The sequence below is a fragment of the Brienomyrus brachyistius genome, chromosome 7 (genome assembly GCF_023856365.1).
Source record: "Brienomyrus brachyistius isolate T26 chromosome 7, BBRACH_0.4, whole genome shotgun sequence".
Taxonomy (NCBI): Eukaryota; Metazoa; Chordata; class Actinopteri; order Osteoglossiformes; family Mormyridae; genus Brienomyrus; species Brienomyrus brachyistius.
In genome coordinates this window covers 18,278,003-18,305,108 of record NC_064539.1, presented here as the reverse complement: position 1 = coordinate 18,305,108, position 27,106 = coordinate 18,278,003, and the positions used below count along the sequence as shown (strand labels likewise).

At 40.9% G+C, this 27,106-nt stretch overlaps 1 protein-coding gene across 2 annotated transcripts; it reads right to left on the bottom strand.

The window, feature by feature from the left end:
• Nucleotides 1-1,565: 1,565 nt before the first annotated feature.
• On the bottom strand, nucleotides 1,566-27,106 carry tmem38b (transmembrane protein 38B). Of its 2 annotated transcripts, XM_049021220.1 has the most exons (7): nucleotides 26,693-26,780; nucleotides 8,884-8,904; nucleotides 6,561-6,717; nucleotides 5,786-5,970; nucleotides 5,001-5,088; nucleotides 3,693-3,810; nucleotides 1,566-2,322 (listed from the first exon to the last, which is right to left on the bottom strand). In XM_049021220.1, the coding sequence occupies exons 3-7, from the start codon at nucleotides 6,665-6,667 to the stop codon at nucleotides 2,008-2,010; spliced, it is 813 nt and encodes a 270-aa protein (XP_048877177.1). In that variant the 5' UTR covers nucleotides 6,668-6,717; nucleotides 8,884-8,904; nucleotides 26,693-26,780; the 3' UTR covers nucleotides 1,566-2,007. The 2 variants fall into 2 exon arrangements, with proteins under 2 accessions (XP_048877177.1, XP_048877176.1); XM_049021219.1 differs by lacking the exon at nucleotides 8,884-8,904 and having other exon boundaries at nucleotides 26,693-27,106.

Sequence of the window (27,106 nt, the reverse complement as noted above, 5' to 3'; positions counted from 1 at the left end):
CTCCAACATGGCTCCACGTGTGTAGGTCGCATGTTCTCCCCATATCGTGGTGGGGTTTCCTTCAGGTGCTCTGGCTCCCCCTACAGTCCAAAAACATACTAGGGTTAATTGGAGACAAACTTGCCCATAGGTGTGTCTGTGAGTGAATGGTGTGTGAATGCGCCCTGCGATGGGCTGGCCCCCCATCCTGGGTTCTTCCCTGTCTTGCACTCATAGCCTCCACAATAGGTTCTGGACCCCCTGTGACCTTGAATAGGACAAGTTAAGTAGTTACAGAAAATGGATAGAGGGAAACGCATTAATTATACTGTAGCAATGTTTTTTCCTCCAGGAAATGATATTTGAGATAACCCTAACCATACCCCTATGACGACCTTTACCCCCCCACCCCTAACCTTAATTACAAGTAACCAAACAAAATACAGGACTTTTGGCTTTTTCTGTTTTTTGATTGCAATCACAGATTTTTGTAAAATTGAAGTTATTCTTGTGGGGAAAATGGTCCCAACAACATCAAAATAACAGGTTTATAATCACAATTTTATTTAAGGAAGCACTTCTTTACACAGCGTGTGGTTAGAATATGGAATAGTCCTCCTGCTAGTGTAGCGCAAGATAAAACCCTGGCTTCCTTTAAATCAGAGCTAGATAAAATTTTAACAACTCTGAGCTATTAGTTAAGTTCTCCCCGAACGAGCTTATGGGCCAAATGGCCTCCTCTCATTTGTAAATTTCTCATGTTCTTATATAGACTGCATGCCCCCCCAGCCTTGGAGGTGTGACATGTGCCAGGTCCTCCCTCTGATACCATGCTGTCTTTTGTAGCCTCCTAGCTACATTTAAAACCACGAATGAGTAATATTACATGCTAAATATCAATGAGTAGTGGGTAATTTGTGGAAGCAACATTTATATTCAACATTTATATGCCACCATGTTCGCATTCATGTCAAGTTCTTAACACCTGATTGGAGTTCACTACTCGTGATATTTTGTGTAATTGTTGGCTAGATACCGAAAGCAAGGAGGAAATTGTTTGTTCTTTGTTGATATGACTGATGTGCAGGGTAGTGCTGAACTTCTAAAATCCCTACCTGCAGTTTTCACTTTTCCTAATATAACAGGAAGGAATTCAATAGACATTCATTTGCACACAGACCGGAAAATCCCCATTCAACCCTTGCGCATTACGAAATTAAATATTTCCGCAGCTATGTAGTACTTTTGGGGCGGCATGGTGGTGCAGTGGTTAGCACTGTTGCCTCACACCTCTGGGACCCGGGTTCGAGTCTCCGCCTGGGTCACATGTGTGCGGAGTTTGCATGTTCTCCCCATGTCGTCGTGGGGTTTCCTCCAGGTACTCCGGTTTCCCCCCACAGTCCAAAAACATGCTGAGGCGTGTGTGAGTGAATGGTGTGTGAGTGTGCCCTGCGATGGGCTGACCCCCCATCCTGGGTTGTTCCCTGCTTCGTGCCCATTGCTTCCGGGATAGGCTCCGGACCCCCAGCGACCCGGTAGGATAAGCGGTTTGGAAAATGGATGGATGGATGGATGGATGGATGTAGTACTTTTTTGGAAATATTTAATACAGAGAGCACAAAATGCTTCCACATTCATTGGTCACGATAAATTAATAAAACATTTCACCCATCTCTAGTGAAGCAAAATGAAAGTGTAACATAATGATTCTAAGTACCCATTAAAAATGAGCTAGTATGAGTACAATCAACCAGGAGCGAAAATAAAAATGAAACGTCTTTTTCTATTACATATAACAAATGCAAAGACAAATGTAGTATTTTAAAATGTAAAATTCTGTCATTAAATAACTAGATTAACAGATAAAAACCTGCCACACAAGACATTCCCAGTTCTGCACCTGAAAACCAGTGTTTAGAAAATGACCATCAACCTCAATAAATATGAAAATATACCTCTCATATAATGAATCATGCTACATTCAGCTTGCATTAAGGAGAACGTGGAAAAAGTTGCGGAGGGTGTTCATTAATCAGTCTTTATCCACCCTGCAGCTGTCTGCTGAACATCCCCGGCCGCCGGCTGCAGTGAATGCGCTACGGCCGCTTCCGCAGAAGGGGCTGCGTTTTGTTCCGCGTCGCAGCACACAGAGTCATTGTGCCTCAGAGTGGCAGGTTTGATGGCTTCCGCGGCTGCAGCACAGGTCTCCGAGGGCGACGTGACAGACACACCGGCCTCATTTGCAGAGGGGGGATGTGTCGACTCCGTCCCGAAGAGCACACGATAAATGGCCGTCTCCACGGGGGCGAACGGGGAAGCCGGGGCAGTCAGCATCATCCTCACCTAGTGAAAGGTACGAGGGGAAGAAACTCAGACCAAGTAAATCACACATAATGAAGAAAGACTTTTCACTGTGACAGCATCCTTGGTATATGCTGCAAATATATCAGTGGCCCGGTGTGAAAGGCGCGAGATTCATCTCCGGTCTTGTGCCTCTGCGTGTGTCTGCCTGCTTGTCCATGTTTATGCTTGTTTCTCAGCGGTGACTATGGAGGCAATATGCAGGAGCAATAGGCGCTCAAACAAGAAGGTTTTGCGACAGGATCAATTACGGCTATTTATCCATCATTTAACAAGTACAGATATGTGGGAACCCAGCCAGCAGAAGTGGGAAACCAGGCGCCACACACATAAAATGGGCAAGATAGTATTTATTACTGGATATATTTTTGTTGCAAATGCAGATATTTAGAAGTTACTGGAAACAAAATCCCAGAAATCCTTTGCCAGCCCTAAGAGGATGGGCTCCCCCTTTGAGGCTGGTTCCTCCCAATGGTTTCTTCCTTCTGGGGCAATTTTTCTTGCCACTGTCACCACTGGCTTGCTCACTGGGGGCTTTGGCCAGGGAAAATGCGCTATATACTGTAAATACATCTAAATTGAATTGAATTGATAGTTATTATAATAGTTCTATCTTAGACATATAATAAACTAAGTCAGATCGTTGACTTGCTGTGTACCGTTTTATTTGGCACTACTTAAGAACCATCAAAAAGTTATTCATACTTATATCTTTCTATTAAATAGAAACGGTTAGCTTTCTGTTTTTATATATGTTCCAGAGGTGATGGATGATGTGAATGTTTTTCTCTGCTTTCCTGCTGAAGATATGTTTTTGGAAAATATAAATGTCGCAATGCTTAAAATCTTAATCAAACATATGGTTCTACAGTCTGCTTTGTGGAGATATGACTGGGATGCCAGTGCAGTTAGGTTAGCAGCCCTGTGTCGCCTACGATGGATGGATGGATGGATGGATGGCAGACTGATAATAAATTTGGAACATCAGCTATAAAACTGTAAAATCAAATATCGCTATAACCTTTTAGTTCAGTTGAAGGCCCAACCTTTACTTTCAAAATATATTTCAACATGCCAGCTAAAGAGCAGGTATAACTCACAGCAAACATCAATACAAAGAAGCTATCATCTTAACATTTAAAATTGCAGATATTTACTAAAAAGTGTTTCACTGAGAATAATTTTCTGACCTTGCGTTTATTTTAAAAATTATATATACCTACATGAACATGGACCTGTTAGATCACTACAGTATTTGAACAGAGTCTAAATGCAACAGGAAATATAGAGAGCTGTAGAGTATGTGTCTGTGGCAGAGCCGTGAACCTCGCACATGGGCAGAGGTGACTGACCTTGTTGATGACTAGGAAGAGAGTATAGAGAAACATCAGCTGATGCTTTTGCACTGGGAGGATGTGACTCTGCTGCAGTGTGAAGACGACTGCTCCTATCAAGGTGACCTTAGTGGCACTGCAGACGCAAAAACACAGAGGTCAGCCTTGCCTTCGCAAGAATCAAATATATTCAGCTATATTTTCAATTACCATTCAGTTACCTTCTCAAGAAAGACAAATAACAGAGGAAAACGCATCTAATCATGTTTGATTAGTACCACAGAAATCGTTATGTACTGTAGCCAAAAATATCTCTATATGTGTGTTTTTTAAATCACTGGTGAATGCATTCCCCTCACGAGATCATAATGCAACTGACGTCCAGAGCAAATATAAAGGATTGGAATCAGGGCTGGAATTTTTTATTGTTCGGTATCGATTACAGCAGCCCGATCGTAAGCCCGATCTGTTTCATTTCCCACGTCCGCATAGTTTACGTCAGCTTCACGGATTGTAAAGTTCCGTCACACGCTACAGTATATCTGTGGCTTGAAACTACAAACCATTGCAACATCGGCCGTGTGGAAATTCTTCGAATTGGAAACTCAAATAAGAAATGCTTGCAATGCCATCCTTTCAAGAAGAGGCAGTAACTGAGCTTTGTAAATACAGCACATCTAGTTAGGCACTTGCAGAAACATTATAAAATGAATACTGTGAAGCGTACTCAGATGAAGAATGTACGTGTATGTATACTCAAATATTAATTGAAAGATTCAATCTGAATCAGCAGATAAAAATATTGGATTGGATTGGATTGGATTGGAGACCAAAAAAGTGGATCAGGACATCCCTACATAATACAGTTGATATAATATATAATGAATTACTTCATTGTACTTCATTATGAATTAAGATCTATACAAGTACTGTACCATTATGTAAAATGTGTAAATATTCAAGTAATATGCATAAATACATAGTAATCTAAAGGAGATGTACAATCTCAGTAATCCAAATTAGTATCCAAATACTGTGTTATTGTAAAATTTTATTTTTGAATTTTGACAAGAAAAAACAGAATAATGGTACAGAAATGGTAAATTGTTTTTTTTTTAATTCATGTTCTATTTGCCTCACTTATACCATCATTTGGACAAAAGTGTTTGTTAAATGAACAAATCTAAATAGATGTAAATGTAAATAATGCATAAGTTAGCTAACTTTATAGGTACTGATAAAATATAGAGAATTACTGAACATCTTTTTATTGAAAATCAGTCGCTTGTGTTTCAGGTTATATGTTTGTTTTTATAACTGACTCACTATGACATTTTGAGAAGCTCATTGGTCTCGGGCCTCCATACTCCACGAACCAACTGCTCAAAGTTACTGATCAGCCCATGGCCTGACCCTGGAAATGGAAGAAGACAGCATAGATGGGGTCTTCACAGTCAAAACGTCACCTACATCTCACCTGCTACCTGTGTTTGTTCACTGCCCACATTGAGACTTGTGCAGGCAAGGATCATTCTCAAAATTAATTTTAAAACCCAATGTAAGAGTATGAAATATGGGTTCATAAGACTGCTTTTTTTTTATTTATTTCAATTTCATTTTCAGACTTAAAACTAAATTAACTTTCTTTAAACGTATATGTAATAGCTTTCTTTATTCAAAATAACATTTTTTCCTGCTAGATCATCAATGATAATAAAAAGTCTTCATAATACTTCATATCTCCATACGATCAAAGGTGCTTCAATAATACTCCAAATAACTATTTGAATGCCACCTGACTGGTGTCATACGGCACTGAAGCACTGTTCCATATCAGAGAACAGCAACGTAGTGTACTGCAGTACACATACCAATAATCTATAACACCATTGTACATATACCAATAATGTAGTACATCGTCGTACATATACCAATAATGTAGTACACCATTGTACATATACCAATAATGTAGTACATCGTCGTACATATACCAATAATGTAGTACACCGTTGTACATATACCAATAATGTAGTAAACCGTTGTACGTATACTAATAATGTAGTACACCGTTATACATATAGCAATAATGTAGTACACTGTAGTATCCATACCTTTGGCCCAGCCAACAGCAATCATTACTAGCAAGCTATTCTGATACTTTTTCTGGGCTTGTACAACCCCTCCCAGAACCTTCCATGTACGAGTGACCTCCTTCATCCCGGACAAAACTAATCGCACAGGTAGGAGGGAAGCACAGCTGTAGACTAGATCCTGGGGGCAGTAGAACATCAAGTACCTGAAAAACCAAAATGAAATAGATGAATGACGGATAATGGGGCCTTTTACATACAAGAATAAATGGATTAAATTTTAAATATAATAGTACTACTATAATCTTTTAAGACTGTATCAGTAGGTAGTGCCATTTCATAAACATTCTCCTAAAATTTACATTTGAAGGGCCTGAAATTCACGTTGACAACTAAAACAGCTCAATTCAGCTATTACAATCAGAAGCACGACCATAATAGAACCGTGATAACCAGCATGACAGTACAGATATAATATCATTAAATTCATTAACTAAATGGAAACAGGAACATATACAGAAACCTTATTATTTTACCTTAGGAAATACGTAAATAGGTTCTCTTCTCTAAATGTAAAGAATACAACAGCTACCTTGTATTTTGCCAAGCTAGAGGATTAACGTTTCTCTGTGCTGGAGTTAGACATCCTTTCATTATGAGAGAGCTGTTCTCTCACATTATTGTTAAGCACAAAATCTTTGCTTGGCTACTAAATAATTCTGCCCCAACAGTAAAGTGTCCTATTTGAATTCTGTAATGCAAACTGATCACAATAAATAGAGATGAAGCAGAGTACCAGATCAGGGAGGCCACCAACACATGGCTGTTGTCGGAAAATGGTTCTACAGGTGGTTCTGCGAGCAGCACTGCAGAGAGAATGGCCCCTCCGAAGCAGTAGAGCATGGAGCTGAACCAACATGCAACGGGGCTGCGACATGCCACCTCCACTGCCCCTGCAAGCGAGCGGCCGCTGTGTCAGTCATGAGCATCGCTATCTCAATCAGCTTCCATAACACCCATCATCCAGTGCATGAACAGGCAATTCAGCACTGGCTCGCATAGCGGATATAGGCAGATGAGTATAAGTGATGCCGACATACTCAACAAGTATAGTAAGTTATAGTAAGTAGCTTCCAGGTGTCATATTTTATTTAATCTTAATACAATCAATACATCCATCATTCATCCAGTACACAATCAAACGGCCAATTAATACAAATAAGTTTAGTAATTACTGAGTAAACCAGAGTTTCAAGGTTAATGCTTCCAGAAATGTTAAAAGTTATTTGTTAATTTGTAGTGGATATTAAAAAGCAGACAGAAAAATTAGCCTTAAGCTGCCTAATAAGAATGAAGTAAATGTTTAGTGGCACAAATTACACACAAATGCTGAGTAAATGCATGTTTAGGTCTACAAATAATGTAATCAATTCTATTTTTCCAAGAAATGTAAACTATTATTTTTCTACAGAGAAGCATAAACAAAAAGAACAAAAAAAGATGGGGGAAAAAGTAATGTTCTTAAAGAATGTGAATACAGAGGTCCAGCTCAGAATGACAGCATGAGAGCGCAGCTTTGGTTTACTGCAAGCACACAGAAAGCCCATCGCTTCTTCCTGCTTTCATTTATTGTATACTTACAGTACTACTAACGGCCATTGATTATATCAAATTTTCTAATTATGCATCATTTTCTATCACACAGTTAATAATATATTGAGTTAATGATTATGTATGTGTGTCTAGCTGAAAAGGAAATACTTCTATAGCCTGGATTCATTTACTATAGTGTAAAACAGCTAACCACAACCTAAAGTAGTCCCATGGCTGAAATTATTTTTCAGTGAAAATGCCCGGAAATACATTAGCAAACACAAAAGAGATTTTTTTCTTCTAAACCTAAAGTGCCTGGAAATCACATACGTCGCCCTCACATATGTTGCCGTCTGCTCTCCTATAGCGTTCGGGTCGCATGAGTTTCTGTCACACACAGACACAGGGCCTGATTTTGCCAATACATAAGAGACTGTGTTATTTCCAGAGAACAAGCCACAATAGAATACTTAACCTGAATCGTGTCCTCTGCCACTTTGCATTAAGGCAATGTGTCAGTATACAGCTGCCACACTGCCTTCTCCATACCTACATTACTTTACCCCTAAGTTACTAGTATAATACAGAAATTAGGTTATAAAAGCTCTCTCGGTCGGATTTGCTTTGCCAATTGCCACCAACAAGTAGGGAAATTATTTAAATAGCATAATTGAATTTAATTAATATAATGATATTAGTAAAAGCCCCACCCACAGTGTTTCAAAGCCTTATTTTTCCATCACCAAATCAAAGCTCTACAAAAACAAGATGAAAATCCAAGGCAGTAAGATCCATCTAGATTTATATCTAAAATTCACCCGCTGAACAAAAATTGGTGCTTGACAATTTCAAATAAAAAAATTAAACTTCTGAAAGGAATTATTATTGTACAATCACTGAGACGATAAAAAAGAATAAAAGCACGTCAACATGCAATTCAAGAAAGGATCCATTTTATAACACTCATTATATATATCTCTCAGTTGTGATTCCCATAATACTCAATATTCCATCATGAATTTTGTATTCCAGCTGCATAAAATAACGTACCACTTTCTGTTTTCTTTGCCATTTTCTGTTACGATCCACATTTGTACGATAAACAGATCAGGCAACACAGTAACATTAACGACATCAAACACAGTATAGCTGCAGTAGACACTGCGGATGGACACTGCCACAGAACCACCAATCCGAAAAGAAAAAATAATGAATGAATACGCAAATTCTGCATCACGCCGTTTTACCTATTTAAAACCATTTAAAGCAATAATAAAAACGTGCTGTGACTTGCGAATCAAGTCCATGTCCAATATCCAAGTATATGTCAAAGATACTGAATTTATTGAAGCTTTTTTAAACTAAACTCTGTGATGACAGGAGAAGTTTGAAATAAACTTCTCAGTGCCACAAACACTTGCATAAAGCATGCATCTGACAATGGACAAAAGCTATATTCTGTAAAAGAATCAGTGATAATGAAAACATTGTACAGGAGGGAGTGAGTGGGAGAACATATAACATACCTGTCTAGCAGATGGAATAACCTGAAATATTGTTAAAAGCAATGTATTAATAATCAGAGATGTGTTAAATTAGTCGTAATATTGAAATCCATTCACTCTTTTTAACAAAGCACTTCAGTTCATTTGTTTACAGACAAACCCGTGAATATAATGACTAGGAAACAGCTCTTGGTATAAGAGAAAAAGTTTGTGGAAGTAGCTAGATTTCTGAATGTTCCTAAAAAGTAAGGTGATCTTCATTTAAGTCATAATAATGCAGCCTTGCTTAATAAACAATACTACACCTGCCATTTCACACGTTGCTGAATGAAGTGATTAAACAACCAAGACCACTGATGGAAAAAGAATATCAACCCTTATATTTAGTAACTAGTGGAACTTCACTGGTAATAAGCTCAACCAAATGTGTTCTGTAGCTGCCACTCAAACCCGTGGGCTGTTTAGGAAGTATTGTGGCCCTTTACTCTACACAAAACTATTTCAGTTCTTGTATATTTTTGGGAAGTCATGCTTCAATGGCCTGCTTCAGGTCATGTCACAACATTTCAGTGGGATTGAGGTCATGAGAATATTCTGTATTTTTTTTTGAGAACATCATCTTTCCTTGGTGGTAACCTCCCACAAACTCTACTCTTCAGTGTTGTCTTACGAAAGACCCATAAAGAAACATGTCATCAAGTATAAGACATAGCAGCAGATTAGCTGTCACTGTCTTGTGTTTTGTCACTTACTTGAGATTTCCACTGCATGCACTCGCACTGATCTTCCTCGCACACCCACTTCCAGGAAGAGTAGCAGCACTCCTGAACTTCTTCCTTTTGTAAACTATTTGCCTGACTGTGGACTGACGGAGACCTGAATCTTTGCCAGTTCTGTTGTAACCTTTTCATAATCTTACGAGCTCCAACAACTCTTTGCCCTGCGAAATCTCTTAATTCCAAATATGGCAACATAAAATGTTTTGCTTTGGTTTGTTGAATAATGCGTGCTGAATTATTTCATACATATTCTGATCTAGATGAAGATCAAATCACATTTTAGAAGTCATTCATACAAGAATCCTAGTTCCGCATCCTTTTTTTATTACAACTGTATCCAGTATCATATCCTGTCCAGTACCCTAACAGTATCAGTATACAGTATTACTGAAAGTAAAGCAGTACTCAATACATGTCTACTGCAGTGTATTAAAGGAATGAACATATAAAACAATTTACCACTATACTGATACTAAGGCACATGATGTTAGGTACACATACGTTACTCACAATTAACTGTAAAGGCTACAGCACTTTTACAAGCAAACTAAAGTTATCCGATACATTTAAAATATTGTCAAACAGTTTTCAGGATTCAAAGTACACATACAAAATAGGCAAAATAAAAGTACATGTTTGCAAACATATATGTACATATGCACACATTCAGTCTGTATTCTCACAGATCATTAGCATTTCTGAGTTATTTCCGGTGAAACTTTATTAAAGTGCAGCAAAAATGTATATTGTTTATGCTATACTTCAACTGTGTCTCCTGTCTTCATATATTTAAACACAATGGCAAATTAATTTTTATTGAGCAAAATAATCATAAGCTTATCTTCATCTTTCACTGGTGTTATCTTTACACAGCTGGCGGCCAATTGCACTGTTCATTTTGAGATACGGCATATCGGTCACTAACAATTATTTTCTCTTTCTGAGGTTTCATTATAATGACAGTAAATAATCTTGGAAAAAAAAGACGGAGGGTAACTTTGCAGCTGAACATGTATCCAAAATAGGCTATGACACTACTGAAGAAATAAAGCAAACCTTACTGACTCGCGGAAAGAAAATTTTGGGACACCAGGGAACATCAGAAATAACAAGTAAATATTTGAATTTACAGGCTTGAACAAAGAAACACAGACACAGATCAGGCAGCTCTTAGGGTGTCGGTACACAGGGCAACTTGCTGACAAATGTTGCTCAGACACATTCCCAATGATGTTGGGCAACAAAAATGTCAACTTGAAAATTGACAGTGGGCAACTTTTTGCAATCATCCAGTTCCAGATGAGTTGCCCTTTGTCTCACCTGGTTGGCTGTTGCCTGACAACATTGTTCAAAAAGTTGCCCTATGTATCTTCACCTTTATAAGCATAAGAGTCAATAAATGTTGACCTTAAAACAATATATGGTAAAAATGGACACTGTACTCCATTACATTATCCATTCATTCCCAACAGCATCCACCTGCAGAAGCCAGAGGGACCCGGATAAATGAAAGCCTGCAGTCACACTGAGGCTCCAGGCTGGTCTGCACTTCTACAGATGGAGATCCCTGATGGCAACCGGTCTGGCGGAAGAGCAAAATCAATACTGCCAAGTCATGTGACCACTTGGCATGTGACCAGAAGCACTAGTCATAAAATGCAAAGGTTTCTGGGAAAACAGACGCCGAAACATACAAGACGTTTGTGGCCATCTGCCTTTGTTGGAGATGTTTGCGATCTAAAGTCAATTATTGCTGAGTAGCAGTGCTTATTCTCATATCTTGGTTTATATTTTTTATTAAACTATAGGTTTCCTCCGGGTACTCCGGTTTCCCCCCACAGTCCAAAGCATGCTGAGGCTAATTGGAGTTGCTAAATTGCCCGTAGGTGTGCATGTGTGAGTGAATGGTGTGTGAGTGTGCCCTGCGATGGGCTGGCCCCATATCCTGGGTTGTTCCCTGCCTCGTGCCCATTGCTTCCAGGATAGGCTCCGGACCCCCCGCGACCCAGTAGGATAAGCGGTTTGGAAAATGGATGGATGGATGGATGGATGGATGGAGATTAACTATAAGGCGTGCTTCAGGTGATTCACTGTGCATTCATGAATGTATACATTTAGTTATCTGTATATATTTTAGACCTGAAACAAGTGCTGAGTCACTATCTACCTTAACAAATGAGAGATTTACAATGTTCTAAATATATATATATATATATATATATATAAACACTGTGTATCTAATTACACACCAGGAAACAAAAACAAATGGATCACACCATACTGCAGCAGTAAAGAATGGGCTAAAATTAAGATTTAGTCCATTACTCTCCTCAGTAGACTGTAATACCTTCAATTATGTATTTAATGTGCACTCTTGGATTAACATATCACGGTCTATTAAACTTCACTAAAATGGGAGGATTTTGTGTGAAATTACTTTTAGTGGGACTGTGAGGTAGAAGCTTGTAGTGGAAGATTCAAAGTTGAAGGCTACCAATGCAAGGCTCTTATGTTGAACTCCTGCAGTAATATATTCATTTGCAGAATATCTCCAAAGGCTGTGTGATTATTTCCATCATCATCATCAACATTACATACATTATTATAAACAAATCAAAATACAGAAAACACATAAACAGAAAGAAACCTACTGGATTTATTTAAAAAAAAGATACTGTAAAATATATTAAATATAAAATAAATATAGCTGCTATATACAGTTTAACTTGTGCATTACCAAGGAACGGAGTACAATTTAGTTCAACGGAACCAAGTTTTGTAAAGAAAATATTACAACCTAATAATGCTGTACTACAGTTGTAAAATAATTTAGGAAAAGCGCTACTATTTGAGCGTATATCACATAATAAAGCATTTATCTATCGTTCTCCATATCTTTCTTTGCCAAGAGCAAAAAAGCAAAGCTCCCATTGACTGTCTTAGAACAGCCATAATGTAACAGAATATTGGATACAATGTTAACTTGAAAGAGCCACACAATGATCAACAAACAATGCAGGCTATTGTGGTGTCTCTAAAATAGCTTTCAGCGGAGCTGCTGTAAGCGGCAGGAGAATGAGCGGTTTGCGGCGAAAGGTCACATGTGCAGTAAATATCCACCTGCTGCCACCATCATTATCCGGATGACAGTCACACTTCAGCTGAGTGTTTCGTCCTCCACGCTGACTCACAATGAAAAATAATTTCAATCTAGGTCATGGATGTCCCCTGGTTCCGTGATAATGTGCTTGTACTACAAAAGTAATAAGGAAGATATAGAAAACTCTGGGAGCGGCATGGTGGTGCAGTGGTTAGCAATGTATGGGGTGGCATGGTGGTGCAGTGGTTAGCACTGTTGCCTCACACCTCTGGGACCCGGGTTCGAGCATCCGCCTGGGTCACATGTGTGGAGTTTGCATGTTCTCCCCATGTCGTCGTGGGGTTTCCTCCGGGTACTCCGGTTTCCCCCCTCAGTCCAAAAACATGCTGAGGCTAATTGGACTTGCTAAATTGCCCGTAGGTGTGCATGCGTGAGTGAATGGTGTGTGAGTGTGCCCTGCGATGGGCTGGCCCCCCATCCTGGGTTGTTCCCTGCCTCGTGCCCATTGCTTCCGGGATAGGCTCCGGACCCCCCGCGACCCAGTAGGATAAGCGGTTTGGAGGATGGATGGATGGATGGATGGATGGATGGATGGATAGAAAACTCTGGAAAAAGGGATTTTATTAGAGGTGCATGGATCTGATAATCCCGCTGTGACATCATGCGCATAGCCTTTGATGAAGGGGGTGCGTAAGAACAGAGGGTGGAGACGTGGGGGGTGAAAATATTATATTTATATAGTTATATATTTATATTTATGTCGATCTCATGTGTTTTTTTTAATAACCAGAACTTATTTTGTAGAAAAGAATACACAATTCTGAACTGTAGGCCTACGTGTGAAAACAATTTTAACCATTACAAGCACCAGTGTACTTTAATACAGGCCATTTTAATAATAGTTAGTTTGTAGTAATGTTCTGTTTTACTGGCAGCTCTTTTAAATAACATAGCATTTCTGCAAATGCGTTAGCTGACATGACACTTTAACTGTGCTGTAGCTGCAGTAATAGAAACTTGTAGCGATTTTAAAATACAGTGCTGTGTATAGCGTTAAATTAATGCCAAAAGTCGCGCGCATGCGCTCGCGAGCAGAAAATCCATGCTCTCTACATGCTCGCGATTGCACAGCACTCACTCGCTCGCTCGCTCGGCGTTAAATTAGTGCCAAAAGTCGAACCACGCGAGTGTGTGCGCTCGCGAGCTGAAAACCCATCCCCTCTACGCGCTCGCGTCTGCACAGCACTCGCTCGCTCGACAGGAAGAATTTTGACACTTTGGAGGCGGGAACAGTGGCTAATGGCTCTGCTTCTTTGTTTTTTTTTTAATATTGACTACGATTGGCTATTTGCTTTGGTAGAAGATGAAGATAATTGACCAGTGGATGTGGGATTCACACTGTCATGATGTCGGAGCAAGTAAGTCTTACACTGAGTCCACATCTTTCAGAGATTCTGTTTTCATATTCCACGTTAAGGATTGGAATCGTGTGTGTCTTAATTAAAGCAGAGCTTGAAATTCAATGCGGTATAGCTGGTATCTCGTGCAATATTATTTATTCACAGTCTGCTATCATAATTTGGGAATTTCCCGCTTCGTCTTACCGTATATAAAAGAATGGGCCAATGTACGGTAAATTGCATTGTGAATAACATTTCTTAATACAACATCACAAAGCCAATTTAATACATTCAAATCCTGGGAAGAGCGCTCCTCAGATATTAGTTCTCGGGTTAGTGTTAGCAGACTATAGGCGAAACCACCTTAAGTGCTATCTGTTAATGTTTATTAAATTAGCATTAGAATGGAGAGGTTTTTAATATCTTTTGTCCTTGTAGCTGCTAAATACACTCATTATTAAAGCCATAAAATTGTCTGCCTGCTACATTGGAATCTCCACTGAGTAAGTGTTTTTGATGGATTTTATTTAACTTTATTTGACTCTGGTCCTTAGATCTAATGTCATACTTCTTCACTTATATTGTTTGTGAAAAGGTTTACCACGATCAAACAGAGCAGCCACTACATCATCATACATGAACAAGCACCTCACAAAACAAAAACATTTCATTTTCATAATTAAAACTTTTGAATGGTAGGCCTAGTGTGTGGATGAGAGACAAGATCTTGACACCTCATTAACTATAATTTGTTCTGTGAACAGCTCAGATACCACCTTCTCGAAAGTCTTCTGCATAAAATAGAAATGGGATTCAGCGCGACTCCACTAAATTTGGATTACCTGGAGTTCCTTTGTCATCAGGAGCTGTATCTTCTGCAGGCCCTGTCTAATCACATTGAAGTACCTCCTGCTATCACCCTTGCTTTGCAAGAGCTCTTTGACCTTGTGAGGGCACATCTGGAACGTCCAGCCCCATGTGTCACACAGGAAGTCACTGCCACCAAAGGACGACCCAAGATTTTGATTGAAGAACAACGTTTGAAAGAAATGCTCCATACTCAACTTCCTGTGCCTTGCATAGCCACACTGATGGGTGTTTCAAGAAGAACAATCTTAAGAAGAATGAAAGATTATGAGCTCTGTGTTAGGGACACATATAATTCCATCAGTGATGAGGAACGTGACAATTTGGTTTCTTCTGTCAAGAATGATCTACCAAAATGCAGGCTACAGGATGGTCAGAGGAGGCTGCAGTCAATGGGCTACAGGGTTCGGTGGAGAAGAGTTGCAGCCTCCATGCATAGGGTTGATTCCATGGACATCATATCAAGGTTGTCAAGTCTTGGCTGTGCTGTACGCAGAATGTACTCTGTACCAGGGCCCTTGTCTCTGTTACACGTGGACACAAACCACAAGTTGATGCGGTTTGTATTAACATCAAATTTATTTGAAGTTTGTTCATCTTCAGCCCTGGGTGGATTGGTGTGAGGTGGTGGTGGGGCTTTGCAGAAGATTTCCTGCCGATCAACACTGGCAGCTTATATCTATGTGTCATGGAGGTCTCGGGACTCACAGATATTCAGAGACGTGTGGATAGTTTACCAGTGTTTTTCAGCAGGAAATAGTTATTACTACAAATTGTCACCCTCCCCCCCCCCACAGAAACTGGATCTGGCTATAGTGGGAAAATCTTTTTTTTATTATTTGTGAGAACTTGAAAGCCCTTAAATTGCTTTCAGCAAGGTAAACAAAACTTGGAAAAAATATATGTTCATTCACCAACAGTTTCTAATCTGGGGTCTAAAGTGGTCAGGCTTGCTAGTGTATTTGGTTATTTGTGTATCCTAGCCTATTGCAGTGTATATTTCCTGTATATTTTGCATGTTAAAATGTTGTTTGTTATGTCAGTGCTTAATAATATCATGTAGTCTTCATGAACTTTGTTTTAACCCGACTTAATGGCTTTCTTCATCTTGGCCAGGGACTGCATTTGAAAAGTAGCCACTTGACTAAAATTGGCACGTTTTCAGAAATGCTAGCAACAATAGTGATAATGAACACCCCTCTAACTGACTCTTAGTTGGTTTAGAAAAAAAGACTTTTAAGAGAAAAGAAAGCCTTCCTTTGGTTTTGCATTTTTCTCTTTTTTGTTAGCTGTGCACAACATATCAGAAGAATACATTACAATTAAATTAGTTAAGAAATAGCAGATTGCTTATATACAATATTAAGGTGATAACAACAACCCTCACTGTCTCTAGGTGCTGGTTCAGACAGGGCATTCTGCAGCAGGGACATCCTGGGACATACTTTGATTTGCATCCTGCAAATCTCCCTATCACAACAGCCCACATAAGAGAATAACATTAGTGTATGATTCAGTAGGGCTAGTCCAGGTCTGGAACGTAGTTGGGCCAGATTTTCAAACCAAGAAATTTAGCTGGGCCAGACATTTTCAGCGGCCCAGTAAGCAGCAGGTAATGGCATTTTAAACAAACACAGATCAAGGTACATTATTTTAAAAAGCTACAACTGAACAGAATCTGAGAGCAATATTTATTTCCACTTCTGAAATAAGGAAAATATTTTGGTCGTATCTGACCTAGACACATCTCAAAGTGCATAAAAGAAAAAAAAAATGCCTATTAGATGTCAAACTGCCAGACATAAAGAAAAAGGGAAAAATCGGCCATAATCATCATCCGCTTATACTGTAGTGATCCATTTCACCCATACAGGCATGATCACCATAAGCGGTTTCCACATTATTGTCGAGGTGACTATTCACTTTACCTCTGCTTTCTCCGACATCTTCCTGATTCTGCCGCCAACAAGGGGCTCATAGGGTGGAGACTGAGGGTGTTAAACAGACCAATCTTACTTTTGTCACTGAATGCAACAAATAATGTTGTATTTATCTGTCAAAAGTCCAGCACCAGGAAAAGCAACAGAGCAACAATAGAAACTGCAATAATAATGGAAGTGCGCCGCCCTACAGGGAAGGAGGAGTGATGGGAGTCCAGGTGGTGGCTAAGCGTGCGTGGGGAGAGGCGTCGTACTGTGAGGCTTCATGAACTTCCGATGGGGCAGTGCTGTCATACAGCGGGGAGCCTGAGAGGGGCATGTGGCCGCATGCGAGAGCCCTGGGTAATGAGTTGTAGAGCTGCGCAGGAACTGAGAGCCCAAGCTGTTGGACATTCCACTGGACTGGGAGACTGGAGTGAGCGAGGAGGAGCTCATTGACCACAAACTGGGATACTGGCTGTGTGTGAGCAATGGGGTGGAGATTAAGAAAAGACATTAAATCAGCATGCAGTGTTGCCTAGAAACAACAACAAATATACTACAGTGTAACTGTAATAAAACAATATTAAAATAATGCCTATTTTTGATTCATTTTACTTGTAGAGTGCAAAGTACAAAGGAAAACAAAGAGTAACTATGGCGAAATAAATCAAAGCATGTCCCAGAATGCAGTGATGGGCCTGAATGGATCAGGACAGAAGAAGGTGAAAGACCTGTTAACGAGGTGAGATGATGCAGACACAGGCGAGGATGTGGGTATAGGCGAGAACAAGAGGGAAGACGGGGGCCCGAGACTCAGCATGGGGGCAGGTGGGGGAGGGGAGGCATGGGCTGACCTGGAGCTGCTCCCGGAGGTGCCACTATGACTCATGGGTAACATGCCGGAATGGGACGGCACCCGTAGGCTGGACCAGTTGTCATGAGACGGCAACATAGACAGACAGGTAGACGAGCTGTCTGAATAAGCAGCTGCAAGTATAACGCAATAAATCAAGCAGGTATGTGGTGGGCAGTGTTACAGCGTCCTTAATATGGTCAGTACAGAAAAGGCATGTCATCATGTTATGTATATACTGCATCCAGTTACTTAATGCCTAACTTTAATACATTGATTGATTTGTCTCAACTTTCCTTTCAGACAGATGTAAAGTCCTTTCTGTTTTTGTTCTGTGGAGTTTTTTTTGAACAGCATATGGCTGAATTCTGTTAAACCTCAGACTGAAGAAATAAAGCTGATTCTGATTCAGTCAGAGGGTAATCGTCGATGTGCTGTACTATCGTGGTGACCCACACAGAGAGCTTAGGACCATGATTTCAGTGTGCGCTTGTGTGAGGGGACAGGCAGGGCGGCTGCTCACTGGGTGATGCATTCCTGTGGGTATAGGGGCTGGGATAGGGTGCGGAGCGGTTACTCCTCAAGGAGGAGTAACCAGCCCGTGTTCTGTTGGATCCCACAGAAAGGAAATGGGAATCCCATTTGGATCGGATGCTGACAGATGCTGACAGTTGAAAAAAAACTCATGTCTGTGTGTAATGAAAGAATATCAATAAATGTTTCCGAAAGGGGATGACTCATTTGGTAATTATTTACGGCTTATGTTATGGCTGCCAATGTACAGTCTTTACTGAAGTCTGACTTCTTTCAGGTCACCTCTCTATGCAATGTGCAATACTTACATAGATGGTAAATGTTTACCTGCTTGTACAGGTGGTTGATTAGGTAATTAGTGTAAGTGTGTGTGTGTGTGTGTGTGTGTGTGTGTGTGTGTGTGTGTCCAATCGCATGTATGTCCAAGGTCTATAGTAAATAATGATCAAGAGATGCCCGAAAGTGGATGAAAGAGGACATTAGTGGGTGTATCACTTAGTGTAACGGGTGCAGGAAAATGAGCAGGACTGCTAGCCATATAATGACCCACTGTCCTTATCTAGCTCTTAATACAGTATGCATACAGTGATGTATATACAATGGACAGCTACTATAAGCAGATAGCACAGTACAGGTGCTTAATCTGTATGCTATTTCCATCCATCCATCCATCCATTTTCCAAACCGCTTATCCTACTGGGTCGCGGGGGGTCCGGAGCCTATCCCGGAAGCAATGGGCACGAGGCAGGGAATAACCCAGGATGGGGGGCCAGCCCATCGCAGGGCACACTTACACACCATTCACTCACACATGCACACCTACGGGCAATTTAGCAACTCCAATTAGCCTCAGCATGTTTTTGGACTGTGGGGGGAAACCGGAGTACCTGGAGGAAACCCCACGACGACATGGGGAGAACATGCAAACTCCACACACATGTGGCCCAGGCGGAGACTCGAACCCGGGTCCCAGAGGTGTGAAGCAACAGTGCTAACCACTGCACCACCATGCCGCCCCCTGTATGCTATTTCATTGTATAAAAAGAAACTTACTGTACTGTACAATAAAGTATTTCACCACTGCTTCTTCCTCAGCTCCCACTGTTTGCTAGCACATGCATCTTTTAATTTCTTAGTGCAATCTGTGCTTTATTTTTTTCGTGAAATGTAAGTGCAGTATCGGTTCATGCTCGGAATTGGCAGAATAGCCACATGTCCACAGGCTTTTGAACAAGACTTGAAAACCCTGGGGGCCTCAAGGTAGCAGTCTCTTCACTGTGACCCCCAAGCTCTTGCCTTTATGGAGAGCAAGATGGGGCAAATTATTAATCCTATGGGGCCTCAGCAGAATTACAAACCAGTACAAGGAAAATAGTTGTTAATTTTACATACTACCTTCTGCTGGCCTTATGAGAATATTCAGATTATCATTTTTCCCCATAATTGCAATTTTAACATTAAATTGATGATTTTCCCACGGTCCTGTGGCGCTTTATATGGTAATTATTGATGAAAACTTTTGTGGAAAGTGAAAAAATATTAAAATTGCTTTATTGCGTAAAAAAACTATTTTTGTTTATTAAAATTATGTTTTTTCGCTCTTTATACTGCCGTCTTGTGGCAAAATTTAAATACTGCAGTTTGAAAACAATTGAATGATTTCTTCCCGAAATTGCAGTACCTATTTTTGACCACAAGATGGCAGCAAGAAAATAGAAAAAATATTTTCCCACGGTGTACTGGCAGCTTTGTGTGATAATTGTTTGTATTAAAAATACACTCGACCAAGTCAAACTATTTTAATGAAGAATTAACATCTAAAATGGGCAAAAAAAACACAACCTGCTAGTAGACCGTGGGAAAATAATTTTTAACTTTTCTTGCTGCCATCTCGTGGTCAAACGTAGGTACTGCAATTTCGGGAAGAAATCATTTAATTGTTTTCAAACTGCAGTATTTAAATTTTGCCACAAGACGGCAATATAAAGAGCGAAAAAACATAATTTTACTAAACAAAAATAGTTTTTTTTTACGCAATAAAGCAATTTTAATATTATTTCACTTTCCAAAAAAGTTTTCATCAATAATTACAATATAAAGCGCCACAGGACCGTGGGAAATCATCAATTTAATGTTAAAATTGCAATTATGGGGAAAAATGATAATCTGAATATTCTCATAAGGCCAGCAGAAGGTAGTATGTAAAATTAACAACTATTTTCCTTATACTGGTTTGTAATTCTGCTGAGGCCCCATAGGATTAATAATTTGCCCCATCTTGCTCTCCATAAAGGCAAGAGCTTGGGGGTCACAGTGAAGAGACTGCTACCTTGAGGCCCCCAGGGTTTTCAAGTCTTGTTCAAAAGCCTGTGGACATGTGGCTATTCTGCCAATTCCGAGCACGAACCGATACTGCACTTACATTTCACGGAAAAAATAAAGCACAGATTGCACAAAGAAATCAAAAGATGCATGTGCTAGCAAATAGTGGGAGCTGTGGAAGAAGCAGTGGTGAAATACTTCATTGTACAGTACAGTGAGTTTCTTTTTATACAATGAAATAGCATACAGGGGGCGGCATGGTGGTGCAGTGGTTAGCACTGTTGCTTCACACCTCTGGGACCCAGGTTCGAGTCTCCGCCTGGGTCACATGTGTGTGGAGTTTGCATGTTCTCCTCATGTCGTCGTGGGGTTTCCTCCGGGTACTCCGGTTTCCCCCCACAGTCCAAAAACATGCTGAGGCTAATTGGAGTTGCTAAATTGCCCGTAGGTGTGCATGTGTGAGTGAATGGTGTGTGAGTGTGCCCTGCGATGTGCTGGCCCCCCATCCTGGGTTGTTCCCTGCTTCGTGCCCATTGCTTCCGGGATAGGCTCCGGACCCCCCGCGACCCAGTAGGATAAGCGGTTTGGACAATGGATGGATGGATGGATGGAAATAGCATACAGATTAAGCACCTGTACTGTGCTATCTGCTTATAGTAGCTGTCCATTGTATATACATCACTGTATGCATACTGTATTAAGAGCTAGATAAGGACAGTGGGTCATTATATGGCTAGCAGTCCTGCTCATTTTCCTGCACCCGTTACACTAAGTGATACACCCACTAATGTCCTCTTTCATCCACTTTCGGGCATCTCTTGATCAGTGTATATTATTTACTATAGACCTTGGACATACATGCGATTGGACACACACACACACACACACACACACACACTTACACTAATTACCTAATCAACCACCTGTGCAAGCAGGTAAACATATACCATCTATGTAAGTATTGCACATTGCATAGAGAGGTGACCTGAAAGAAGTCAGACTTCAGTAAAGACTGTACATTGGCAGCCATAACATAAGCCGTAAATAATTACCAAATGAGTCATCCCCTTTCGGAAACATTTATTGATATTCTTTCATTACACACAGACATGAGTTTTTTTTCAACTGTCAGCATCCGATCCAAATGGGATTCCCATTTCCTTTCTGTGGGATCCAACAGAACACGGGCTGACCATCAGTCAACATGCTTTCAACCGTGCAGGACAGGACCCAGTCCAGGCCAAACCTCACGGTGCTGGTGTTGATAAAAAAATGTAAGGAACATGCAGCTGCAGCTCACACACAAACACAGTCCACAGCATCCAGAAAAAGGTCAGGCCTTTTTCTTCTTTAGCTGACTCCGCCCAGACCGCGCCCCCTTTCTGGGCACCTCGCACTATGCCTTTGAACTGGCCCTGCAGCTTGGCCCATTTCCTGTTTCCCAATGTAAGTCATAAGATTCACCTGTAAATGATATTTTGAATCGGAACGATATTTATTACTGTTGTTTAGATTAAATATATAACTGTTTAATGATTGAATATAACTTGATATTGTTGTGTTGTTTAGTTTGAGGTTCTAGTTTCTGTCTTTATCCGCTTTCGTTTCAGTAGGCAGCTGGTTCATCCCAGGCTCAGGGTTTCTCTGCTCTTCATCAAACCCACACCCCCAGTTTGGGAGCACCCTCTCCCTCTCCTCCCCCCACGGCTGTGACTGTTACTCCTCCTTGAGGAGTAACCACTCCGCACCCTATCCCAGCCCCTATACCCACAGGAGTGCATCACCCAGTTAGCAGCCGCCCTGTCTGTCCCCTCACACAAGCGCACACTAAAATCATGGTCCTAAGCTCTCTGTGTGGGTCACCACGATAGTACAGCACATCGACGATTCCCCTCTGACTGAATCAGAATCAGCTTTATTTGACCAAGTATGTTCACACATATTGGAAATAGTCAGACATTTAATCAAAATAATTAAGACAAGACATAAACATACAGTTCTGTTGATATGCGACGCATATAACCTCTGCATTCACAGCACTGCTTCAGTTACCGATTAAAGAGCAAATTTCCAAAACTCACTCAGTCCGATAACCTAAAGTAATAAGTCATAATCCTCTTCATACATTGCAGTAATGGGAATGAAATCTCACTCAGTGTTTATGTAATCGAGCGATGGAATTTTGTGAAATTTCGAAAAGTCCACAGAAATCTTCTGAAAAACATTCCTGCAGACTGAGTTTTTGATATTTCTTTTTCAATTAACACAATTTTCTTCAGTCCGAGGTTTAACAGAATTCAGCCATATGCTGTTAAAAAAAACTCCACAGAACAAAAACAGAAAGGACTTTACATCTGTCTGAAAGGAAAGTTGACACAGGCTACAGCAGTGAACAAATCAATCAATGTATTAAAGTTAGGCATTAAGTAACTGGAGGCAGTATATACATAACATGATGACATGCCTTTTCTGTACTGACCATATTAAGGACGCTGTAACACTGCCCACCACATACCTGCTTCATTTATTGTGTTATACTTGCAGCTGCTTATTCAGACAGCTCGTCTACCTGTCTGTCCATGTTGCCGTCCCATGACAACTGGTCCAGCCTACAGGTGCCGTCCCATTCCGGCATGTTACCCATGAGTCATAGTGGCACCTCCGGGAGCAGCTCCAGGTCAGCCCATGCCTCCCCTCCCCCACCTGCCCCCATGCTGAGTCTCGGGCCCCCGTCTTCCCTCTTGTTCTCGCCTATACCCACATCCTGGCCTGTGTCTGCATCGTCTCACCTCGTTAACAGGTCTTTCGCCTTCTTCTGTCCTGATCCATTCAGGCCCATCACTGCATTCTGGGACATGCTTTGATTTATTTCGCCATAGTTACTCTTTGTTTTCCTTTGTACTTTGCACTCTACAAGTAAAATGAATCAAAAATAGGCATTATTTTGATATTGTTTTAGTACAGTGACACTGTAGTATATTTGTTGTTGTTTCCAGGCAACACTGCATGCTGATTTAACGTCTTTCCTTAATCTCCACCCCATTGCTCACACACAGCCAGTATCCCAGTTTGTGGTCAATGAGCTCCTCCTCGCTCACCCCAGTCTCCCAGTCCAGTGGAATGTCCAACAGCTTGGGCTCTCAGTTCCTGCGCAGCTCTACAACTCATTACCCAGGGCTCTCGCACCCGGCCACAGTGCCCCTCTCAGGCTCCCCCCTGTATGACAGCACTGCCCCATCGGAAGTTCATAAAGCCTCACAGTATGACGCCTCTCCCCACGTGCGCTTAGCCACCACCTGGACTCCCATCACTCCTCCTTCCCTGTAGGGCGGCGCACTTCCATTATTATTGCAGTTTCTATCATCGCTCTGTTGCTTTTCCTGGTGCTGGACTTTTGACAGATAAATACAACATTATTTGTTGCATTCAGTGACAAAAGTAAGATTGGTCTGTTTAACACCCTCAGTCTCCACCCTATGAGCCCCTTGTTGGCGGCAGAATCAGGAAGATGTCGGAGAAAGCAGAGGTAAAGTGAATAGTCACCTATAATGTGGAAACCGCTTATGGTGATCATGCCTGTGTGGGTGAAATGGATCACTACAGTATAAGCGGATGATGATTATAGCCGATTTTTCCCTTTTTCTTTATGTCTGGCAGTTTGACATCTAATAGGCATTTTTTTTCTTTTTATGCACTTTGAGGTGTGTCTAGGTCAGATACGACCAAAATGTTTTTCTTATTTCAGAAGTGGAAAAAATATTGCTTTCAGATTCTGTTCAGTTGTAGCTTTTTAAAATAATGTACCTTGATTTGTGTTTGTTTAAAATGCCATTACCTGCTGCTTACTGGGCCGCTGAATGTCTGGCCCAGCTAAATATCTTGGTTTGAAAATCTGGCCCAACTACTTTCCAGTAGCCCTACTGAATCATACACTAATGTTATTCTCTTATGTGGGCTGTTGTGATAGGGAGATTTGCAGAATGCAAATCAAAGCATGTCCCAGGATGTCCTTGCTGCAGAATGCCCTGTCTGAACCAGCACCTAGAGACAGTGAGGGTTGTTGTTATCACCTTAATATTGTATATAAGCAATCTGTTATTTCTTAACTAATTTAATTGTAATGTATTCTTCTGATATGTTGTGCACAGCTAACAAAAAAGAGAAAAATGCAAAACCAATGGAAGGCTTTCTTTTCTCTTAAAAGTCTTTTTTCTAAACCAACTGAGAGTCAGTTAGAGGGGTGTTCATTATCAGTATTGTTGCTGGCATTACTGAAAATGTGCCAATTTTACTCAAGTGGCTACTTTTCAAATGCAGTCCCTGGCCAAGATGAAGAAAGCCATCTAGTCAGGTTAAAACAAAGTTCATGAAGACTACATGATATTATTAAGCACTGACATAACAAACAACATTGTAACATGCAAAATATACAGGAAATATACACTGCAATAGGCTAGGATAGACAAATAACCAAATACACTAGCAAGCCTGACCACTTTAGACCCCAGATTAGAAACTGCTGGTGAATGAACATATATTTTTTCCAAGTTTTGTTTACTTTGCTGAAAGCAATTTAAGGGCTTTCAAGTTCTCACAAATAATAAAAAAAAGATTTTCCCACTATAGCCAGATCCAGTTTCTGTGGGGGGGGGGGGGTGACAATTTGTAGTAATAACTATTTCCTGCTGAAAAACACTGGTAAACTATCCACATGTCTCTGAATATCTGTGAGTCCCGAGATCTCCATGACACATAGATATAAGTTGCCAGTGTTGATCGGCAGGAAATCTTCTGCAAAGCCCCACCACCACCTCACACCAATCCACCCAGGGCTGAAGATGAACAAACTTCAAATAAATTTGATGTTAATATAAACTGGATCAACTTGTGATTTGTGTCCACGTGTACCAGAGACAAGGGCCCTGGTACAGAGTACATTCTGCGTACAACACAGCCAAGACTTGACAACCTTGATATGATGTCCATGGAATCAACCCTATGCATGGAGGCTGCAACTCTTCTCCACCGAACCCTGTAGCCCATTGACTGCAGCCTCCCTCTGACCATCCTGTAGCCTGCATTTGGTAGATCATTCTTGACAGAAGAAACCAAATTGTCAAGTTCCTCAACACTGATGGAATTATATGTGTCCCTAACACAGAGCTCATACTCTTTCATTCTTCTTAAGATTGTTCTTCTTGAAACACCCATCAGTGTGGCTATGCAAGGCCCAGGAAGTTGAGTATGGAGCATTTCTTTCAAACGTTGTTCTTCAATCAAAATCTTGGGTCGTCCTTTGGTGGCAGTGACTTCCTGTGTGACACATGGTGCTGGACGTTCCAGATGTGCCCTCACAAGGTCAAAGAGCTCTTGCAAAGCAAGGGTGATAGCAGGAGGTACTTCAATGTGATTAGACAGGGCCTGCAGAAGATACAGCTCCTGATGACAAAGGAACTCCAGGTAATCATGACAGTGTGAATCCCACATCCACTGGTCAGTTATCTTCATCTTCTACCAAAGCAAATAGCCAATCGTAGTCAATATTTAAAAAAAAAACAATCAAAGAAGCGGAGCCATTAGCCACTGTTCCCGCCTCCAAAGTGTCAAAATTCTTCCAGTCGAGCGAGCGAGTGCTATGCAGACGCGAGCGCGTAGAGGGGATGGGTTTTCAGCATCGAGCGCACACACGCTCGTGGTTCGACTTTTGGCACTAATTTAACGCCGAGTGAGCGAGCGAGTGAGTGCTGTGCAATCGCGAGCGCGTAGAGAGCATGGATTTTCTGCTCTCTGCGCACTAATTTGGCACTAATTTAACGCCATAGCTGTGGATTCGTCGTTTAACTAACAAATGTAACAAATGTCCCATATGAAGTCTATTATATCATATACGCCTGGGGAAACATAAATTAATTGAGATAACTATCATTAGTCAGATAATCATCATCTCTCTTAATTGTCATGCATGTGCAAAAAATACTCACACAAAAGAATGATAGGTAGTCAAAGACCACAACCTGACAAGTATGTTTAATAATAACTTTAACGTGGCTTACCTGGCTGTTCCTTTAGAGACATGACTGACACGATATAATGTGCCGATTCAAACAGCGGATACATGGACATCTGCGACATGACCAGGGCAAGTTCGTCCAAATTCAAAAATGACAACAGCTCCATTCTTCATTAAGCTCCAAATACTATCTTGCTATTGTTTTTTCTTTCTTCTTTTTTTCCCATTAAGTTTTCACAGCAGCCGTGCAGCCGTCATTCAGGTAGATTACCGTAAAAACACTCGCCTCCCGCTAACAGCTGTATTTAGCGTCTGGGTGGTAACAGAGGTTGACAGCTGCCCCGCAGCCGTCTCCGCTTACAGCCGATTGTCTCCGATTGCAGCCGGACAGCCGAAGCCCCTTCGGCCGGGGAATAAACGCAGCGTGTCCGCAGGATGTGCTCCGCCAAGATGGCGG

Excerpts from the sequence above, each read along its gene's own strand:
- tmem38b (XM_049021219.1), bottom strand. The coding sequence starts at position 26,816 with ATGGAGCTGTTGTCATTTTTGAATTTGGACGAACTTGCCCTGGTCATG. Across the intron at positions 5,089-5,785 it reads TGCTGTTGGCTGGGCCAAAG|GGTCAGGCCATGGGCTGATC; the intron begins GTATGGATACTA and ends TTCCATTTCCAG. Across the intron at positions 3,811-5,000 it reads GAGCTTCTCAAAATGTCATA|TGCCACTAAGGTCACCTTGA; the intron begins GTGAGTCAGTTA and ends TTGCGTCTGCAG.